This window comes from Podarcis tiliguerta (genome assembly GCF_965153285.1).
Source record: "Podarcis tiliguerta genome assembly, chromosome: 2".
Classification (NCBI taxonomy): Eukaryota; Metazoa; Chordata; class Lepidosauria; order Squamata; family Lacertidae; genus Podarcis; species Podarcis tiliguerta.
In genome coordinates, this window is record NC_139535.1 from 66,181,609 (window position 1) to 66,204,862 (window position 23,254).

The 23,254-nt window shown below is 40.9% G+C and overlaps 1 protein-coding gene across 1 annotated transcript; it reads right to left on the reverse strand.

Annotated features, from left to right (window-relative positions):
* Positions 1 to 2,066: 2,066 nt before the first annotated feature.
* On the reverse strand, positions 2,067 to 17,162 carry UBE2B (ubiquitin conjugating enzyme E2 B). Its single transcript, XM_083428963.1, has 6 exons — positions 16,688 to 17,162; positions 11,419 to 11,499; positions 10,673 to 10,698; positions 6,968 to 7,057; positions 5,546 to 5,634; positions 2,067 to 5,175 (listed from the first exon to the last, which is right to left on the reverse strand). Exons 1-6 carry the CDS (start codon positions 16,729 to 16,731, stop codon positions 5,047 to 5,049), a joined length of 459 nt encoding a protein of 152 aa, XP_083285089.1. The 5' UTR covers positions 16,732 to 17,162; the 3' UTR covers positions 2,067 to 5,046.
* Between the last annotated feature and the right edge of the window lie 6,092 nt (positions 17,163 to 23,254).

Consider the following 23,254-nt stretch of genomic DNA (forward strand, 5'->3'; position numbering starts at 1 on the left):
CCCCTTTGGACATTTTAAAGCTGAGTTTGGATGGCTATCTGTCATGGCTGCTTTAGCTGAAATTTCTACATTGCAGAGGGTTGGACTAGATTCCCCTCAGAGTCTCTTCCAACTCTACAACTCTATGATTCTATGAAGCTCACTGCATTTTGTAGGAAAGAAAATGGCAGCACTGGCAGGTCTAGCTGCTCAGGCTCAGTCAGCACTTCTATAACTGCTGCTGTTGGGATATTTGTGGCTCACTGCCAGACTGCCTATAAGGAGTATTGAAAGGAGCCCTAGGCCTGCATGGCTAGTCTCTATACATACCACATTGCAGGAAAATAAAAATGTTAGTGCTAATGCCATACCAAAATAAAAAGAAAGGCGGGAGCACAAGGCAGGTTCCGGGTCAGTGACTCACACCTATTTTCCCATGGTAAATGATATGCTAGCAATGAGCCTGCTATCTGGTTCCAGTTCTTAGGGTTCTTCATATATTACATCCCTGTTGTTGTTGTTGTTGTTGTTGTTGTTGGTCATTGGTCAGGCAAATGGTCAGGCAAAAACTGATATTTGTGTGACTTGGTCATTGAGAGGGAAGAGCACACTAATTGGCCACCGACTCTTTCTACATATTGGGACTGAGAAAGGGAAACATGTTTTTTTAATATAAAGAAGACTGGCTACATAAAAATGCAAAAGCTTAGTTTATATGTTCCACACACACAAACCTCAGCTTGAGATGTGAACATTAACACTTGCACTGTCTGTAACAGTGCCATAACGGTTCTTTCTGTTTGAAGACTTCCAGGAGGTTGATGATATGTGACAGTCAGGGGGCAGAGGGAAAGGGGACAGTGAGGGGCACTTCGCTTTCCTACCTCACCTCACCTTTCTCTGTTCTGAAAGTGCCTTCCATGCAAGTGGCTTTCCCTCACAGCATTCTAAATGAAACCACATGTGATCATTTAGAGTGGATAAACAAAGCAGGGAATGGGTTAAACGCCCTCTGCTCCCAATCACCTCATCTGAAGTGGCTATTCATGTGGGGGAAAGACTGTCAGGTCAGTTTGACACGCTTGCTGGCAAAGTGCTTCCAAATGTACCTATGTCACTACTACCAGAGGCCTGCTGTCATATTAGGCTAGGAGATTCCTTTCCCCTGCTGCTACCAGTAGCACAGCTCCCCTGTGTGGAGTTGTCACATGGAGAGTACACTCTGCCACATTTCAGAACATAGGAAACTGCTACCTGGGTCAGGTGTAAGGAGCCTTTGGCCCTCCTGGTGTTGCTACAACTCCTATGCTTGCTGGGATTCAGCAACACATGGAGAGGAACAAAGGTTCTCCACACCTGATCTAGCAGGTATTGCCTGTCTTCCCTGGAAACAGACTCTATTACATGTTCTCACAGGTTTGATCCAGGGTTGGTGGGGGGAAATATTCTCTACCACCCCCACCTGACTCTGGAAAGATATTCTCACTTTTGTCTGCCCCACTTGCAGTTCATGCTGAGCACAATTCAGCTCCTGTGCATATTCTCTTTGGTTGTACAGTTCTAACCTATCAATAACTTTTATGGGTAAAAGTTATGACAGGAATCTGAACTACGGAAAGAAGCAGCAGAAAATTACTGCCTTATTACTGTGAGTCTCCCTAGAAAGCGTATGACCTCTGACGCAGGGACATGGACTGTGGTTGGCAAGGAGAAAATTACTGTGTTTATTTTCTTTTTAAAATGTATTTTAAAAATCCCCAAACCCAAACCCATTCTCACATTTTATCATTTTCTTATCCCAGCAACCATTACTGATAGCCAAAAATACCCACCCTAATACCACTAGTTAATTGTGAAGCCCTTTTTCCTACTGTTGGGTTGTAAACTTCCACTATCTTAATCTGCGTTTACATCTATTATTGTGAGAGAATATTAAAGTCCCTCTTTAATGTAATGCAAGTGATTGTTTGTATTACCACCACATCTTTCCTGGCCTTAAATAAAAAGGTTAGCCCCTGAGAATTTGATAATATTTCCCAATCCTTTTTAGAGTTTCCATTCCTACAATTCACCAAGCAAGCATATTCTTTAGCCAAGGTAGTGTTTATCTTTCATTTAGCAAAGGCAGGACTTAAATGACCTAGTATGCCTGTTAATGAGAAGGTTGTTATAGTAACATGTATTCTGATATCAGTACATGGGTACTATTTATATAGAAGTAACATAATCTTAACCAAAACAAAGATCACACATGCATAGCAGTTAAGGAAAACTGAATTAGATGCTTGTGAAAGAGCTGCAATGATAGAGCACAAAAGAGAAGTCTTGTACTTTCTACTTTGGTTATTAAAGAATTGAACTTCTAGCCAGTGATTTTGTACAAATCGTTTTCCACCACGTTCAACAGAGTACACATGAAGGTAAATTCAGAACATTTCCTAGTATTTGCTATTACTATTAATGTTGTGTCTTTCATAAATCTGAGTTTTCAAAGTCATAGTAGGATTTATTTTTTTTAACTTGTTTCAGAATTGTAACTATACAATTGAAATTTGCAACTGAAATGATCTAGGATTGCAGTTCCTTAAACCGTAAAGTACTAAATGCATCTGAACTTTCAGGATTTTTTAGAAGTATTAAATAAATAAAATCATATCATACTTTTCCTTGGTTTTGAATTTATCACCATGTGACACTGGAAATTTATTTTTATAAAAGTACCTTAACTCAGCAAAATTTTGCTATCACCAGTATTCTGACAGTACCCAAAACTTTTACCTTTTACGTTTAAATCCATGGAAACTGTTCTGAATGAAAGCCTGATTCAGTAACAAGACTTAATGAGGGCAAACTGAAGCTCAAACCACACAGGACAGAATGCTCCTGACTGATTGTAAGATAGCTGCGTTTTCAATCAGCCTTGGATAGGGCTGCACTCCCTTTGAAGATATAGTTTAGGTGTACCTTTGCATTCAGCAGCGAGCATGGATGGGTTTTGACAGTATCCAGCAGCACTTTTGCACAGCTAAAGTTAGTGCAAAAACTGTGCCTGTTCCTTGCAGTATCAGGCCATCGTTAGCACGTAACTTACTTAAATCTCATTTGGACAACTGTGACACTCCACATGAGACGGTCTTTGAAGAGTATTCAGAAGTTCAAGTTGCTGCACCCAGTGAGGGGGGCCAGCTATCAGGGGCATGCAGTTCCCATGTTTTCATAACTTCATAGGCTAGCAAGTCTGTTTCTAGGTAAAATCCAAAGTGTGAGCTGTGTGGCCTGTAAAGTCCTAAGTGACTTGGGACCGTGTCATCTGAAAGTCTGCATTTCCCACCATATGAAGCGCATTTGATGGGAACTAAAAAAAAAAAAATAGGACCTTTTCACCTGCTACTTGCAGGCTCTTGAATGCCTTGCCAAGGAAAAGGAAGGGGCTAACCAGGCTTGACAACCTACCACCAGCAGGCAAGTACATTTTCATTTATACAGGCCTTAGACTCAACATCTGGCTTTTTAGTTATGTTGATGTTTGTTTTAACTGGTTTTCAAGAGGTTGGAAACTGTTTCTCCTGGCTTGATTTTATTTTGTTGCTGTTCTATTGTACTGCTATTGTTAGGCATCTTAAGACCCAATTACTGGAAAGGTGGGATAATAATGTAATAAGCAAAGGGGAAGCATCTATGCAAAGGATTTCTTGTACTTGCTCATACCCATCATGCAGGAAGAAGTCCCATTGATAAAAAGTGACCTGGTGGTTAGAGTCATCCTGTTTTCCTCTATCACCATTTGAAACAGGTTTAGATCTCATTTTGATTCTATGTTAAACTGAAAACATTGCTGTACTGATGTAGTGCCTACAATAAGAAAGTTAACCAAAGGCTGCATCTCATTGTGTCCCTCTACTCACAGAAGGCAGGAAAGCCATTTTTACTGCTTCTCCTTTCTCTCCCTATCTTCCCCTCCCAAATCTACTATGGAACTGCACGAAAGGTAACCTGGGAAGATTTGGCTTTCCATTCACAGAACTTCCTCTCTCCTCTGACCAAAGAGCTTTCTGTAAGCAGAGAGGTAAAATGAGATACAAGGCAGAATTACTCCCTGCATGTGATTAAAACTCAGTTGTTTGGGCATATACATAGCTATGGCAATGGTCTGCATTAGTGAATGGAAGAACTCTCTGCACCTTGTGTACTGGCTCTGCTGTGAATGGTTTTGGCCAGTTAAAAGTTGCTAATGTAATGACTGGTGTTAAGTTTGGATATGGGGCACTTATTTGTGAGTTGCATGTCTGAGTGGCATGCCCATCTTTTCGCCACTTTATCCTATCCTGCATGACTGGCAGAAGGCAGCTTATGTACCAAGCTCCCCAAAGAAAGAGCACCATATAAGAAAATGTAAATAATGTCAAAATCTGTGTTGGGAAAAAATGGAGCTCCAAGTACTTCTCTACCACACCAAAGTGCTGAGAACTGTAAGGTTCTTCCAACACTGGGGGGGGGGGGGGGATTATCTAGGCAGAATTTTAGACTGCACACAAGAGGGCATCTTACATCTGAATGTATTTTTGTAGTTAGATCTGCATGCAAGCGATCTGTGAGCCCATGGAAAACTTGAAAGAAGTGACAGAAAAATGTCTTGCACTGAGGTTATGTATTTCAGCTTTACATGAAATATTTTATATATAAAACTCTGTTAAGTGATTTTTGTCCAATTTATAAATCTAAAGAATTCAAAAATAAGGCATTCAATATTTTGAAAAAAGTACAGATTTACAAAATATGTATATTCTGTCATGAAAACTTCACACCAACATTATACACTTTGAAAAAAATACAAACAGGATATATTACAAATTTATGTAGCAATAACTTAGGTCATAACATGCAATAGAAAGTACATTAATCAAGGTACACAAGCTTTTAGAGTTTTGAAACTGAAGGGCTTATTTTTGCAAACACATCTGTATGCAAGTCAAACGTGGCACTTGAGAAGTTCTGATAGCATTTCCTATCGCGAGTTAAATTGTACATGATGATTATGAGGATGTCGGTTAATGAAGTAGTTATTTCTTATGAATCATTCCAACTTTGTTCAACAATAGCCGAAACTCTTTTTTCATATTCGCGCTTGTTTTCCTGATAAAGTTGTGCAGCCTGACTGTTGGCAGGACTATTTGGATTGGGTTCGTCAAGCAGCGACTGGAAAGAGAAAAGGAAGCCAAAATTGGGGGTGGAATATAAAGCAGCAGCCATCAAAATGAAGAGATCTAACCAGAGTAGAATGCCATGTTTGAGGGTTACAAGAAGCCCAGGCCCTGTTCTTACAACATTTACATTTAATATTACATCTAAACTGATACAGTAAAAGAAAAATAACAATCCTTTTGACAAGCACTTTAGACAAAATGACTTACTAAGTAGCCGTACAGTTACTAGAAATAGTTCAAAATATTCACTCTAATAAATTGCTCAAGACAGAAAGGACTCAATCTTCACCAGCAATTTCCCCCATCAGCTTCTCAGATGAGTAGACTACTATGAAGAGCAGTATGTTATTTACTAAGATTACCTGAATTGAGGTTAAAATAGATGAGACATCATACGTAGGACTCCAGCGATTCTGAAGGATATCTAAACATATGCTACCATCTGCATATACTAAAATGAAAAGAAGGTTTTAAAATTATACCACTATTATTTCAAGTTTATGCCAGTTTAATGCTACATGTGAACGGGCGATGCATTTCTCCAAAAGTTCAGCATTTTAATTCATATTGAAATCTTCATAAACATGCATAGATCATGCTGCAGAAAATACATAGGAGAAGAGCATATTGCACACTAACTTTTCACCAATGAGGCAACCTGCAGTTAATCTTGTGTGGGCACAGGTTAGAAGTACTGGTCACTAGGCATTTTGGGAGGTAGTATCCATTTATTTATTGTTCACTTTTGGGCAGGAAGAAAATCAAAGTGAAATTCTTGTTCCCACGACGGGTTTTTCTGCAGTTCAATGTGCTGATAGAGACTCATGCCTCATAACAATCCTGATGCAAAATCTGAAGATAATTATATGAAAGGTGTTCGGTTTCCTTTGATTTGTAGCAATAGAAGAGGAACCCTCTCACTTTATCTCTAACCAATCTTCCTAACCAAGTTAAAATATATGGGTTCCTCTATGCGTATGTTAGTTACACACACTGAGCAGGGACATAAAAGTTCCTCTCCAAAAGGAGGATCAATCCTCCTTCACATTATGGGCTTCTGGCTCGCTGTCTCTCTTTAAAACAGTGTATATTGTCTAGCTACATTTGACATCTCAGTAAAAACAATCTCTCATTCCTCCTCACTCTTCAGCTGATGAACAGCAAGTTGCTTAGGCTACAGGAAGAATGGGAGGAAAGGTTTCAAAAATATTGTACACAGGGCCTCGATTCAATCAGTGCTTGGACAGCATCAATACTGCTCCCTGTTAACTGAGCTCCTTGCCTAAAAGAGAAGCAGCCATATGCTATACACACAGGATTCAGCAACAAATTTTGAGACAGAAAGCTTCCAAAAAGGAGCACAGATATTAAGGAAGATTACAGCTCCAGCTGCAACATTCATTAAGGCTTTGGATTTTGCAGATGTAGGGGGCTGGATCCAACAGAGGCGGCCACTCATGCAATGGATCTTTCCCCATTCCCCACTGTACCCTCCAAAGCAATTCCCTTAATCAGGAAGTTCTTTATTGGTCTCTAATAGAACAAACTATTTCTAAACTTAATTAGTTTCCATTTATTTTTCTGATTGCCAGTATAACATGGCTGTTCAGTGTTCAGATATTATTTTAATGAAAGTATTGGCTGCAGGCTGTGAAGAATTTCTGTGTTAAGTAGTTGCCATGACAATTACCTTCAGCAATTGATATGGATATTAAAACTTTGTTAAAAGTCAGAGGGCACATGCTTGCATCTAAGGTTTTTACATATTCTTTATGAAAACTTACCATTGGGATGAAACATTTTTGATAAAAACCGAACAGTTGGAGGCTTATTTGGATATTCTTCTGAAAATTCTATTACTAGTTTAAAGGTACCTGTAAAAAAAGAGAGAAAGGGACAGAAAGGGGGCAACAAACAAGAACAAATCATGTAGATGAATCTGTTTTTAAAAGCCTAAACAAGCCTAAAAATGTATTTATTTAATACATTTGTATCCCATCTCATAAGGCAGTTTAGAGTTATATAACAAAGCTATTACAAACATCTTAAGATCGCAAATATATAGCAGAAAAACTAATTCCTTTCAAAAGCACTTATGATTAACAAGAGGTCTACTACTCTTGAAATAAAAATAAACACTTAGTCTAACATTATTTTTAGAGTTAATAAAATGCTGCAGTACACAGCTATGAATAGAAATAACATCAGCATCCTAAGAGTATCTTAGCAGCCCACTCAAGAGTAGAATCTAAAACTGTGTAGAAAAATATGCAGATGAATCAGGTATATTCCTTTTGAATTTCCACAGGTTGAAAATGTAACATTGGTTTGGTATTAAAAACTAAACACAAATGGAGTTAGATAAATGTCTGGCAAACCTATTCAGCTCAGATATTTATGAGTTACATAACAGGCATTTTAAGCTGGCGCTGATTAACTGTTCTAATGAACAGGTCTTCATACATTATACATTTACTACAATGAAAGTATTTCTGTGAAGAAAGCAGCATGAAATCTATGCTCGAGATCATCATGTGATATTTCTCTCTTTCACACACACATACATATATGTGAGATACAGATACATTTCAAAGATCTGAACTCATGCATTTCACACTGTTTCTAAAAATAATAATGTGTTCTATGTGGGGACAGAATCTGAATGTGTAAATTGGCCTGAAATTATCCAGCACAGTCAAACACATCCTTTGAGAAAACGAAAAGCAAAAAAGCTGGGCAGTTGAGGATGAAGCACTATACACAAATGAGGAGTCGCATGCCTATACATCTAAAAATGTCAATGTTTCAAAAGAAAACTTGCTCCCAGGACAGTAAGTACAGGTGTGCTTTTCTTTCTTTTTTTCTGGAGCAACCTGGTGCCCTCCAAACATTTTGGACTACAAGGCCCATTGACCTCAGCCATAATTTTATTTTGAAAGAAGTAACATTCTCTTAGAAATACACAAGGCTTCTAGTACCTACATTTCCAGCAGTAATTTGAAGCATGCCTCTTTTTTGCTGCTTTTGTGTGTTTTTCGTATTGAGAAAGGGACACTTAAAAAAAAAAAAAGAGAACTGTCAACATTCAGTTGACAGCCTTGAAGTCTTCGCTACATCCAACTGGGTATCAAAAACTAACAGAATCTATGGGCTGGGTCAGAGACAAACAACTTACCATCAAATAGATTATCAGAAACATTTGCCGTCATTTTTGTGATGACAGCCTGCGTTTTCCCTGCACTAACAAGTTCCCCTGGGCTATACATGAGAGCCTCAGGTGTCTGGAGCTTGCAAGTAGCCATTTACTTCACTACAGGTGCTAAGCAAAAATTGTCTCAAACCTGGGAAGCTCTCCCAAAAACTGCTTTACCCCTCCTTTTCAACTACAACTGACGGAATCAAGTTTAAAACACACACACAAAATACAACAAGTTACAAAGTTGAATCTTCCGCTGATTTTTTTTGTAGGACACCCAAGAGTCATCCACTTCACCTTCTAGTGTGAACTAGAATAATCAGTATGAGCACAGAACAGCTCTATGGTCATTAAGACTTACAAGTTTGCAGGAAACACTTATATACTAGTTCTAAATAAGACCAATACAGATCTTAAAAGAAACAAAAGGTGGGGGGGGGGGGGAACACCCACACAAAATTTTGGAACTTCAACTTTTTTAAAAAACCTGTTCAAGACACAACACTAGAGAGTGATAAACAGGTGGCTTTAAGTCTGCTTCAACCACTGCAAGAACAGCCATATACTTTACTGTGGTTATTTTCACCGAGACAGTTTTATATACAGATCAGTTCAAGGGAACGTGAAGTTGTTTTTATTTTCAGTATCAAAAGAGGAATCAGGATCATGTGCTATGGGCAAAGCCAAGCATTACCAAAAAAGCATGAAAAATGTTGGAATGAACTAATGTGAACTTCCCCCCAAATCTTAGCAGGCTCTACTGAATACAAGCTCAAAATCATATTGAAGGTCTGGTTTTAGGTACCGTCCTTGAGTGGGGCTATTGTGCACACACGCTCTCTCTCTCGCTCTCTCTCATACACACATACACACACACACACACACACACACACACACACCCCACCCCATGGGCCCACTCTTTTCCAGTTGAATATCACATTTGGAAGACACCCAAGCTGTTCATCAACAATTATGTCTGACTGCTTTATTCTGTGCCTAAGTGCCTTGTTGATGGAAACTGTGGCTAAAAGCCAAATAGCTACTTTAGCGATGCCCAAAGTCTTGGGCATGCTCAGTAATTTTTTTTGGGGGGGGGGAGAGAGAGGGAGGGAGGGAACAACAAAATTTCAAAATCTATTTTCCATGTGTCATGGGGGAGTTCTATTCAAGAAACACAAGTCCAAAGTTTAATTGAACAAACAGAATTGGTCTTGGGGTTCTTTGGATCCCTGTCTGTTACGTCAGGGTCTCCATTGCAAATATGCAATTGTCACTGGAGATAGGAATTTTGGAGCAGTCAGAGGGAGCTCCAGTAGAACCAGCTGCAAATTCAAGCATTAAAATATTTCCAAATTGTCCGTCATGGTTAATTTATAACTCCTCCAGATGACCCAATTTTAGATTAAGGATGTGACAACCTACTTCATGAAACCATCAGACTGATTAGCACTTTGTGTACTTGGGCTGCAAACCTAAATGATAAAAGACCCTTTCAACTAAGTGGATTTTATTTATATTGTACAGTGCAATCCTAAACAGGTCTACTGAAAAGTAAGTTTTGTTGACTTCAATGTGACTTACTCCAAGGTGAGTGGGGTTAGGACTGCAGCCTTAGTATTGTTAGGGGCTTATGGTCAAACAAGTAAATTTATATGATTTAAAGTACTAGGACTTCTTGCTAGTAGGTACTGTAAGAATAATGGGCTTTAAAAACAGATAGTTGGGTTTTTGTTACCAATGTTTACATGCATTACGGGTAGGGAGCAAGTGGTACTGTGGTCTAAACCACCGAGCCTCTTGGGGTTCCCAACTGGAAGGTCAGGGGTTTGAATATGCATGATGGGGTTAGTTCCCATTGCTCTATCCCAGCTTCTGCCAACCTAGCAATTCGAAAGCATACCAGTGCAAGTAGGTAAAAAGCTACTGCTGCCATGGGAAGGTAAACGGCATTTCTGTGTGCTCTGGCAATCGTCACTGTGTCCTGTTGTGCCAGATGTAGTTTAGTCATGCTGGCCACATGAGCCGGAAAGCTGTTTGCAGACAAATGCTACCTACCTCGGCCTTAAGTTTGATGAGCGCTGCACCCCAAAGTCGTCTTTGACTGGACTTAACCGTCCAGGGCTCCTTTACCTTTGCTTACATGTATTACTACTACAACTGGAATGCTATCCTCAATATAACAATATCAGACAACTATTACAGGTAACATATGGCAACATAATGCAAGATTCCTGTGCTTAGATTCTAAATTTGAGAAAAGCTACCAGAAGCAAAAAATGTTTTAAAAGCTTACCATCTTCAAAGGGAGTACCTTCTGGCCTGGAAAGAGAGATAATACGAATTAATAATTCCTTAACTGTAAATGAACAAACAGAACTCACAAGCTATTTTCTGCCATTTAGGTTCTCATAAAACAGTGGCCAGTAGCTTGGTATATAAATGTGTTACTGAAAATATATTTGATTCCCAAACTCTAGATATTGCAGTGCCTCTGCAAAGAGTCTCACTTGCAAAGCTCTAATTTGAGACAATACATTCACTGGAATTTTCAGCCAAAGTCCTCAGCTTGTTCCACTCTCAATTAAAAGTGTCATGCTTGTACAATTACATGCTATATCATAAGAAAGCTTAAAAGAGAATGATTTGAGAGGGATTCAATTTAGTGCTAAACAGATTGCTTCATCAACACAAACATTTGTGCCCCTCCCCCTGCATGTTGTTCAAGGGGTTCTCCTGACCCCACCCCCACTTTGGGCATGTGTGTGTGCAAGGTAGGAGAGGGGGAAGCCCCACTGAGCTAGCAGAAGTCCTTGCGTGGGCTTCCACTGGTGGGGCTTCTTAGTTGAATCTTATCCTTTACGTTCCATGTTGCCCTGTTAAACTGAATACTCTAGAGTGCAAGACTGGGCCCTTAACAATCTGTTTTCAATGATGAGCTCAATTGTTTCAGTCATCATTTAGCATTTGTGAAAGTGACACAGAAAATAACTTAGAATATATTCATTCATTTCCTTTATAATGAAGGTAAGGTTCACTTACCCAAAAATAACTGCATTCCATTGCATTATGTTGTTCTCAGATGGTGCACCACTGACCCCCACGGGTGGATCTTCCTGTAATCTTTAAAGAAGAAAGCAGAATGCATGGAGACATTAAAATCCATAGTGTAAACACACTATTCCAGCCAGCCAGCCACCCAACCAACCAACCAGCCATGCCTTCCTTTATGATATTCCACCCATTCCTCCTCCCATCTGGTTTTCTGTCTCCTCAATGGTCAGTCAGCATTCTGTATAGGTGTCTATGATGATTATCCTCTTTTCTACAGCTGTAAGAGGAGGAGAGTTGGGGACACTTGCACATCTTTTCTCAGGCATAGCACTTCTGGTGCCTGATGTAAGCAAAGCTTGTCTGCTCACTTATGCCACCACGTAAGTAGTGTTGGTAGTCAACCTGAGATCTGCTTTGTGGTGGCTATTGCTGGGTACTGAGGCAGGGACCATCTGCATCCAAACAGATGCTCTACTAGCAAGCTGAATCCTTCTCATGAGCATTCAGACCATCGCTAGGAGATAACTATACGGAAAATGAACTGTTATTTGTTCACATATTGGCAAGTATCTACTGAAGCCATAAATTATGTCTGTTTGAAACACAGAACATTACTGAAACATCAGGCGAAATCAAGACCCTTGATTCAGCTGGTTTGTCAGCTGTGGGTTAGCTCCACTATGGTGGCTCATGCATTGGTAACTTTTAGGATAGACTAATGTAATGAGCTTTATGTTGGGCTACCCTTAAGGCTGATATGAAAGCTGCAGATGGTGCAGAATTCCACAGCCCGGTTGCTATTGGGTGTTGGCTACCAACAAACCAACACCTGTGTTGAAGGAGCTGCACCGGCTATCACATGCTGATTATCTTTCTTCAAGGTCTTACTATTAGTATATGAAGTTCTAAACAACCTAAGGCCAATGTACTTCAAATGCTGCCCTATTCCATAACCCCTGCTTGAACTTTGGATTCTGCCACATAAGACTTGTCAAATGGTGCCTGGCTATCCTCAACAAGAAATTGTGAATTTAAAGTGATGGCATGGGATTATGGAACTCTATACCTAATGAAAGCAAGTAGACATCATCTGTAATGAGTCTTAGGTGCCTACTTGTGTTTTTATGTCACTATTTCAGGAAGCTTTCCCATGGAAATAATTTATAGTTTTCATAACCTTGTCAGGTGACCCAGACTCTACTTAAGCTTCCTAAATGTATTTTGCTTCAATTTTATTTAGGTTGCTCTGGTTGTGAGATTCTGTACACTACAGAAATATATTTTATCTGGGTTTTCAGTAGAGAAATGATGATCATTAATAATATCTGTAGTGAGACAGTGCTGTTCTATTTTGGTTGGTGGAACAATTTGATTTCAGAGTGTGCTGTGCCAGCCCATTTCAACCCACCTCCATATGTTACTCCATTAAAAAAAAAAGTCCCAACATGGTCAAGATGCATCTTTTTAAAAAATCACTAAATTCCTCAAGCTGGATTACATACATGGACATCTCTTAAAGAAAAGCTGAAGAGACAGAGTGAACTCCTTCCATGTGGCAAATATGACCTCCACACGCTTACTTTATGTAACACAAGAGCTTGCCTTGTTATGCCAGTATTGTATACGGACATTTTTACAGCAGAACTACAATATTAGTGATAGTCTGTTAATCATGTTTATTTAAGCGTTTGCAACAATTTGCCAAGGAAAATTAGAGATTTAAGACACTGAAATAATTCTCTGTCAGTAGCCCTCACATCAAAAAGTACATTTCCATTTACAGTGGTACCTCGGGTTACATACGCTTCAGGTTACAGACTCCGCTAACCTAGAAATAGTGCTTCAGCTTAAGAACTTTGCTTCAGGAGGAGTACAGAAATCGTGCTCTGGCGGCGTGGCGGCAGCAGGAGGCCCCATTAGCTAAAGTGGTGCTTCAGGTTAAGAACAGTTTCAGGTTAAGTAAGGACCTCTGGAACGAATTAAGTACTTAACCCGAGGTACCACTGTATTGGGAAGGAAGACTTGCAACAGAGTGGCATTAGGAATAACAGCAAATTAACAGCATGCTGCATTGTCAGTCTACATACAGTTCCTTGCCCTTAAAACTACCCTGCATTTATACAGCTCTCTTCTTGGAGCATGCTCAGTTCAATCAGCTTAATGTCAACAGCACAAGCTACCTAAAACCTTGGCTGGAGAGCAAAGGAACGTGACTTCTTGCTACATGATAGCCAGCTTGCATGCCAGTGTCTCAGCAAAAGCATTAAGCCCCATGTGCTGTTCAGAGATAGCTTTGGTTCTTGAAGCTTCATGAACACCATGCTGTGAAAAGCCTTCAGCTATGAAGATTTTGCAGCCCTGACTGGGATTTCACATGCAAACAGAGTTAATTGAAGATTAGAGGGAGCAAGGATGCCATTTACTACCAAGTCAGCCTAAATGAAATAAGACTTAAGCAAAATATACCTTCCTTAACTCAGATGGCTTGAGTGCCAAATACTCAACATTTATATAGTAAATTTCAAATGTTCACAACACTTCACATACGTTATCCAAGAATACTTAGAACAGTTGAGGTGAGCTTTGAACTAAGTGTTTCCTGACATGAATCCCAGTTTCTATGTGAAACCAGCTATCTAGCATGCACTTTGAAACAAACGCATTCCATTTTGAGATTTCTAGTGCCAGATATTTGCCAATTCAGTAGTTAAAATGTCTTCATCAATAGTGTTATGTGGAGTTGTTTAACAAATATCTAGGCTAGGGATCCCTTATAGTTAGTGCATTTTATGTCCTCTTTCAAAAGGACTGTGCTAGCTCACACAACACTGGGTTTAAAAACAACAACTAGCAAGTTAAGTGCAGTTTAAATTCTAATCATAACCTTTCTAACTTTTGTGTCAGTTTTCAAAACATCGGTGCCTTGGTGAAAATATTGCTTGGTTCTGGGGTCATAATTTTTTTTTTCATGTTGTTCCAGATGCAACGTAAGGTGTCTTAGGGCATATTTTTAAATTTAAGTCAGTATAGTGAAACCAGTAAAACAATTATTAAAAGGAACCTGGAAGTATAAAGTTCCCATAGTGAAACTTGGCTTGACTGAGGAATGTATAAGTTCAGTTCCTGAAATTAATTCTGACACATTTATTTCAAAGTAAGCCTTGCTGGTTTCAATGGAATGCATTCAAGAAAACTGTTCAGGATCACAGCTTTGTGCAATACTGCATTGTTGGATACGGCTATTGTGTCACAGCACCAACCCATTCTGTGGCATGGCATAACCACATTTGCCATACTGGGGAAATACAACTATCTGCAGTCCTATGGCAATTCAGCAGCAACTGGATCCCATTTTAAAATGTTCACCTGTTCATGCAGTTATTTTGTTTCTTTACTCCTCTATTAATCCCAAATTTAAGCAAAGTTGGAGACCATATAGCTGTCTGTACACTTAACAACATCCATGCTGTAATAGTTCCTGTGTAATGTTATCTAAACAATATTTAAGTATACAATGTATATATTGTAATTTTATAGAATATGGACAGGTTTCTTTGTAGAATCCATTTGCAGTGCCAGGAAAAGCATATTTGGATAGGATGTCTTTCTTGGCAACCTGCTTGAGAAAATAAAATGGCCATTATTTTGCCAACTTCAGCATAACCTTCACAGATGCCTCCAGATGTCAGTAAAAGCTAAGAGGCAAAGAGCAATTATAGGAAGCAGCCCTAAACAAACACGGAAACAACACAAGCCTGCATTGTTAATAGGCACAAACCACTTCAGTGTGAGAAAGTTAGCATTTTCTATAAGCCATGACTAAAATCATTGCATTCACTTAAGCACAGTCAGCATTCTCCCTGCTTTTGAAAAACACAGCTGGTTATATAGCAAAAATTAAAAAAAATCAATGTTTCTCTTCACCATTTCCCCTATCCCCCCCACCCACCCAGGAAGCTATGGAATTCACTGGCCAGCCTTTTAAAGAGTTTACATTTCTGAGAGATAATTCATATACCAGTTCTCTTTGCATAAGTCCAAGTCATAAGGGAACAGAGTAGAGTGAATACCAAATGCACTGAAACTCTACTCTGGGGCAGATCCTTGGGGATTAAAAGATTCAACATAGCTAAAGGAAAGAGGGGGACACTGGACTGGATGGAGTTTTATTTACAGCTCCACTGTTGGCTCACTGGGTAACCTGAGGCTGTGACAATGGCTTCTTTTATTTTTGAAGCATCACATTGGCAAGATGCTTTGGGATCAGTGGATGAAGAGCATAGAAAAACTCTATTAAACGGAAATAACAAAGCTTGCATTTAATACAGCTCTGTGGCCTACCAGTTTCCTTCCTTAAAAAGAAAAGAAAACCAAACCGTTGAAAATCATTTCTTGGGTATACCATTTACTGTGGCTTTTATGTAACAAGCCCGTTTTCACACTCGGCAAACCCCAAAGGCAGCTTGCATGCTGAGTACTTGGAGGGGTGGGTGCAGGATAGAAAAAAAACAGGTAAGAGGCAACTTCTTAAAACCAGTGACCTAATCACTATTTTGCATAACGTCCCATGCTATAAACAAACTGGCTCCCTAGGTCATTCCCCTGAGTTGGGGGGGGGCTTCATCTGTACCTGTGACGTGGTCAATCCAGTCTATTTCAATCCAACTCCCTTATATCAACAAGACAAGTATTCTACAAAGGGGCGTCAAAGCCAAAAAAAAGAGAGAATGGTCTCTCGAATCAGTTTGGCCTCTCTTTTATTTTATTTGGGGGGGGGGGTGTTGAAGAGAGAAGAGGACAAAACCCAGCAAGCTTCTTAAGTCTTTTGTCTAGCACAGCCCTTGTTCTTATAGAAGCACCTTGACTTTCTTCTTCTTAAGAGAGGAAGAAGGGGAAGGAGGAAGGGTGGGGGGCAGTCTGGGTGCGGGGCAAGGGCAGATCTTTTCGAGGGGAGGAAGTGGAAACTCTTGAACTCTTTGTCCTCCCAGCAGGTTTTTTTTGGGGTAGAGACGGACAGGCGAAATCTAGAGTTCTTCTTCCCCTCCGCCCTAAACACAGAAAGCCCCCCCCCCCAGCTCCTCTGGAAGGGCAAAAGGCAAAGGTGAGCAGCTAGGCTCTCACAAGGGGGTCCCCAAGAGCGAAGGGGGGACCCCTTCCTCCTCCTCCTCCAGAGAAGGCGGGAGGGAGGGGGCGCATTCCGGCCCTGGGAAGCAGCCAGAGCTCTCGGGAGGAGGAAGGAAAGGGGAAGAGCGCTTACCTCTTGAAATCTCTCATTAGCCTCCGCCTAGCTGGGGTGGACATGATGCTCCCCGCTCCCCTCGGCTGCCAAATGAATCCTCGGGCCTCCCCACCTCCAAAAAAAAGGCCTTAGCACCGCTGGCAACGCCGACGTCTCCCTCCCCGGCGGCCGCCTGCTCTCGCTCTGCTGCTTCACAAACAACTCCGCAATGGCGTCTCCCTCCGCCGGTGGGGGAGGGAACCAGCCGCCCTTCGCGGCTGTACCACTGAGCCTGCTTGGGGAGGGGACCCAGAACGCCTTAGGGATGTACCACTGCGCCGGCCTGAAGGGGGTGAGAAGGCTTTGCTCTCTCTCGCTCTCTGAGTGCGAGGGTGTCGCCCTGCGCTGTGATTGGCTCTCCTGTCCTCCAGCAGGGCACGGGTTGCTGCGCGGATATATTTTGCAGATCTCGCCTACAGCAGCCTTCGAAGGCGGAGCAGCGGCTGCCGTGCGTGTGCCTCGGTGCGGGCAGGAGGCGTTGAGTTGTCAGAGAGTGTAGTGACCGTGTTTTTTTTGGGAAATCATGGTTCCCTTTATTTCTTAGCTGTTACAATATCGTTGTTTATTACTTAGCTAAGGCTACCGCCCTAGCTCTTCTTACCCTTTTGAATTTTCTCCGAAGTAGAAATGGTTTGGGTTGCACTTTTAACCAACTACTGTACATCCTTATATAAAAGTGCAAAGGTAGCCTTGTTTATCTAAAATCCAAAGTTGAGGAAATGCCTTTATTGGAGCCAGCCAAAATGTAAAACAAGAATAAATCCACCTTGAGCTTGGTTCTTAAACTGACCGTATGCTGCAACATTTTAGCCTCCCGTTTGTACTTTTTTTTTGGTATTTTTATTTTTCACCTCTCTGTCACAAATTTTACCTTGATGAAGTATTGTGAATAACTCGGAACACCTGCCACAATTTCGTGGCTTTTTGGTTGGTCTGAATACAGACCCGTCCAACAAGATTTTTTACATTTCTATAGCTGCTGTATAGCAGAAATTCTCGTTGCAACTCTGAAAGCAAAATACAAAACCGCAACATTAAAATACAGTATCGAGCAATAAAAACTACTGCTAGTTTAAAAACAAACATACCCTAAAACATATTCTAAACTAATTTAAAAAGTCAGAGGCCCAGAGTGAGAAAACAGGTTTTTAAAAACTGAGTAAATAGTATGGGATAGGTGCTCCTTATTACAGAAACCAACATATGAGGGTCTAGTTAGTAGTTGTTCTTGATTTCAGACACCATAACTTTACAATATTCTTTATGGGGGAAAGGAATCTCTTCCATTCTTGGTTTAAGAACCTAGATCTACACATGACCCATAAATGTTTTCTGAATATAAGGTCCACTGAGTTCAGTGGATTGTGTTTCTCCTAAATAATTAGTGCAGATGGTTGTAGATAATGGACTCCAGTCATCAGCACATTTACTTAGAAATGGTCAATCAGTTCAGCAGGATTTACATCCTGGTAAGCATTGCAGCCTTAAAACCTTGACTTTATATAAATGGGCTCCTTCAGGATCACAGCCTAAAGATGCAAACCTATGCACATTTGAGAGTAGATGAAGGCTACAATCCCAGCTCCACTTATCTGGAATAATGCTGATAGAATTAAATAGAACTTACTTCTTAGTATACATGGTTAAAGGTAAAGGACTCCTGCCAGTTAAGTCCAGCCGCAGACAACTCTGGAGTTGCGTCGCTCATCTCGCTTTACGGGCCAAGGGAGCCGGTGTTTGTCCGCAGACAGTTTTTCCGGGTCATGTGGCCAGCATGACTAAGCTGCTTCTGGTGCAATGGGCTGGTGCAATAGGATTGCAGCCTTAATATGTTATTGTAGTTATTCACCTTTTTCACTTAAGTGAAACTTTTTTCTATTTGCGGCATGATGTAATTCTTTATTCATCAATGTATAGTATGATTCATTTGGTAAGGTTTCAGATTGGATTACTGTATTGGTTTTTTACTGAGAATAATAAGTCAAAACATAATTGACCTTGTTGATTCCAAAAAGCAACAACACCATAATCATACTAATTTCATTTTCTGGTTATGTAGGTTCTTTTACATAGTTGCCACCTCATAAATTATTGCTTCCTCACTGAAGAAGTGATAGCATCTGATTTTGGTCCAGATTAATTCCAAAGTGTCAGATGTTGCCCAGTGCTTTTTAAAATAAAAAATCCCATTTGACTGGCTGTTATCTTTTTCTAGTTTGTCCTGTAGCTACAAATCATCTTATATTGGAGTGGGGGAGAGAAGAAGACTAGATATGGCATTTTAACTGTCCTGATTATTTTGATCCAGTACTTTTTGTGTTTCTAAAGTCCCAGTATTTACCGGTAATTAAAAATTAACTTATGTATAGTGCAATGCAATCCTTTGCATGTGTACTCCAGAGTAAATCCCATTTGGTATCCAATGCTTTAGACTGCAATCCTGTATCCATTTACATGGGATTAAGCTCCTTTGTGGGACGCAGGTACCGCTGTGGGTTAAACCACAGAGCCTAGGACTTGCCCATCAGAAGGTCGGCAGTTCGAATCCCTGCGATGGGGTGAGCTCCCGTTGTTCGGTCCCAGCTCCTGCCAACCTAGCAGTTCGAAAGCACAAAGTGCAAGTAGATAAATAGGTACCGCTCCAGCGGGAAGGTAAACAGCGTTTCCGTGTGCTGCTCTGGTTCGCCAGAAGCGGCTTAGTCATGCTGGCCACATGACCCGGGAGCTGTCTGCGGACAAACGCCGGCTCCCTTGGCCAATAAAGCGAGATGAGCGCCGCAAGCCCAGAGTCGGTCACGACTGGACCTAATGGTCAGGGGTCCCTTTACCTTTACCTTTAAGCTCCTTTGTACTTAATTAGTCTTACCTCTGAGTAAGATTGAGCATAAGATTGCAAGCACTGATTTTCAAGTGAATGATGTGAATGAAAGAGGCTGTGAAGGTTAGTTTATTTCAATATTGGAATCTGGCATCTCTGTCTAAAGTGCGTTATTTGGAAGTAATTCACGTAGGCTATGCTGCAGATCCAGTTAACTCAGGATGGAGCTAACCTGTTGCTAGAAGAAGGCCAAGTACTTTGTTTAGGAGCTCAAAGCAGGTGGGAGAGTGCTGGAAGCGTAGGAGCTAGGTAGAGTGTAAGGAAGTGGCGCTATTTAAAATGTAGTTATCACAATGATGGAAATCAATCCTAAATGCAATTACACCTCCATAAGTGGATTTGGGAGCATACTGTAAAAGGTTTATGATTGTTGTTGTCAGAAGCAATGTCCATGAAATTGTAGAGGCAATTCAGGGAGTCGGTATTATAACCTGGCTCTTCCAAAGGCAAGAATAACTGAATTGTGAAGTCCCAATGGGTATGAAATAAATTGGTATGCAGGAACTGATGGTCAGTGTAGAATAATCTCATACCAAGCCAGAGGGCAGTGCATTGACAAAGTACCACTATGCAAGTCAAAAACTGTTTCCATGTAGTCAAAACATTATCTAGTATTCACTGGCCCTGTTAAAAATGTTGCATTAAACCATAGTTCAAAATAAACTAAGCAGTGGTAGCTAACAGGGTATTCCCTAAGATGTTGGTGGACTTCAATTCTCATTGTCACTGACCATTGGCTTTTCTATACTGTACAGTAATCACTTTTTGCAATTTTTATGTTTATCTATCTGCATGATACAGCAACAGGATTTCTGTTGAAGCAGACAGCAAGTATTGCCGCATATTGGAGAAGTGCTGCCATTGAATACCTGTGACAGCAGGGCAGGCCTCCTCCCAACACTCATGCCTTAGCTGTGTCCTTTGGTGGCAGCGGCAGCAATGTTACAACTTATACAGGACTATTGTCAGCTATGAAAATGGCATTGTGTGGTGTGGAAGTGTGGGGGAAGGCATTGAAATGTCCAGCTGCCGCCATGAAATGAGAGAGGCATCTGCTTCTGGTGTCACTGGCAGCATCAGGGCCATTGGTGATGGGAACCCTGGGGATGGGTGAAGCAATATAATGATTGGTCCTCAAAGACACGTTTTCCCTGCATCTGTTATCATTAGTCACATTGGTCCTTCTGGTGAAGACACACCCTCTAGAGAAGATTGGAGTGCACCACAAGTTAGAAATGAAGAGAGACCAGGCAAACAGGCTTTATATACATAACTGGAAAATGGTAGAGGATTTTGAAGAGGGCAATTGCCGCCCAAAATGCAACAAAATGTATTTCTGAGGACTCAGATTGATCCATGGCTCAGCAATGAAATAAAGTAATGTTATAAGAAAAAAAACTGCTCCTTTTCCCTTATGGGGTATCCAAGAACCTGTATAGAGTCTTTAAGTGGGTTCCCTATCCATAGGAGAAAATAACAGAGGCCGACCAGAGTATATTGAAAAGCAAAGTGGATAGTAAGCCTGATCTTTATTAAACTGTTGCAACAGGGTCCTCACTCACCATACAAAGGAGGGAGGAGAGAACCCAGAAGAATGGTACACATAGTAAAAGGTAAAGGTAAAGGTACCCCTGCCCGTACGGGCCAGTCTTGACAGACTCTAGGGTTGTGCGCCCATCTCACTCAAAGAGGCCGGGGGCCAGTGCTGTCCGGAGACGCTTCCGGGTCACGTGGCCAGCGTGACATCGCTGCTCTGGCGAGCCAGAGCCGCACACGGAAACGCTGTTTACCTTCCCGCTAGTAAGCGGTCCCTATTTATCTACTTGCACCCAGGAGTGCTTTCGAACTGCTAGGTTGGCAGGCGCTGGGACCGAACAACGGGAGCGCACCCCGCCGCAGGGATTCGAACCGCCGACCTTTCGATCGGCAAGCCCTAGGCGCTGAGGCTTTTACCCACAGCGCCACCCGCGTTCCATGGAACACATAGACTACCCCCTAAAACATCATACATACATCACAGGAGGCGGTCTACAGCAGAGGAGGCGGTCTACAGCAGAAATCCTGTCAGCCAGGATACCTGATAATAGTCACTGATTGCATTACCTGGGCAGTCTGGTCATTCTTTTGTGATGGTTAATACTTTAGTTTCTGTATGCAGGTCACAGGCTCACCCTATTCATACACAAATATGCCCTTAAGACAGGATTTGTAAGCAAAAGACAATGGGGAGGTTTTCCCATTTTCTTCCTCCTTGTAGAGAAATATTTGAGGACAATTTGGGAGAGTCAAAATGGCTTCAGGATTGCTCTCTTGTACTATTTCAGACAGGTGGTTTATATACATATGTATGCATTTGCCTTGTAAAGTTTTGAACATTTAATTTATATTTGAGATCTTAGAATTCTTATAACAGTAATAACAAGCCATTTCTAGGCATATGCTATGTTAATATACTATATTGTCACTGAATAAATTACCATCTCACCACCAGACCTGTACATCTGATATTAAGAGGCAGACTGTTCAGGTTATGTAAGGCATCCTGGCATGCTTCAGCATCCACATCTCTCTTCGTAGCAATTAGCACCTGCAAAACCCTATTTGGATTTTACTAAATGAGCAGAAATTTGAAAGATTTAACTTTACATTCCAGGAATCATGAAAAGCTTGAAAACTCAGCAGCTCAAAAAACTAACAGAAAAAGTACTATTTTGGTTTTATAAATTGTGCTGTATGGGTTATGATTCCCCCCAATCTGTGTATGAAAGGAGCAGTTTTGGACCCTGATAAAAATTTGTGCACAGAGCAACAATCATGTAGGGGGTGGGTGTGTAATGGCACTGACTTTTAGGCAGCCAAGAGAATAGAGCACTTTTTCCCTATGCACTTTCTGAATTCTGGCTACACAAACCCACAAACCCATACACAAACCCACCACTGATCAATTATTAAAGGTTTGTCCTAAAGGAATAGCATTTAATTATGAAGTAATCAGTAATAAATAACTGTATGCAGTGCTTTTATCCCTTAAAAATGTTTAGGGGTACTCTCATTTTCCTACTCATATTGAAATACTATCCCTCAATGAGGCCAAACTTAGATTCATAAAATGTTTAGGGGTATGCGTACCCCTGTGTCCTCCCCCCCCCGAAAAAAGCACTGACTGTATATATAAGATACAAATTGTTTCATACTTTAATACTACATTGAGGTGGTTGCTTGTACAGTGGTACCTCGGCTTAAGTACTTAATTCATTCCGGAGGTCCGTACTTAACCTGAAACTGTTCTTAACCTGAAGCACCACTTTAGCTAATGGGGCCTCCTGCTGCTGCTGCGCCGCCGGAGCACAATTTCTGTTCTCATCCTGAAGCAAAGTTCTTAACCTGAAGCACTGTTTCTGGGTTAGCGGAGTCTGTAACCTGAAGCGCATGTAACTTGAAGCATATGTAACCCGAGGTACCACTGTAATAGTGATATCGGGGTATTGTTTAAAAGGATGATGGCAGTCTTAAATAGAAATTAATAAAAAAAATATCCCAATTCATTGGCGGATAGGTCATAAGACACTTAGCTCATGCGTGTGGTAATTTTGTTCTATAAGGTTTTTTTGTTCAGCTACTGAAGGGGTGGAAATAAAGGGCTAGCTGGATCTAGATAACACTGGTCA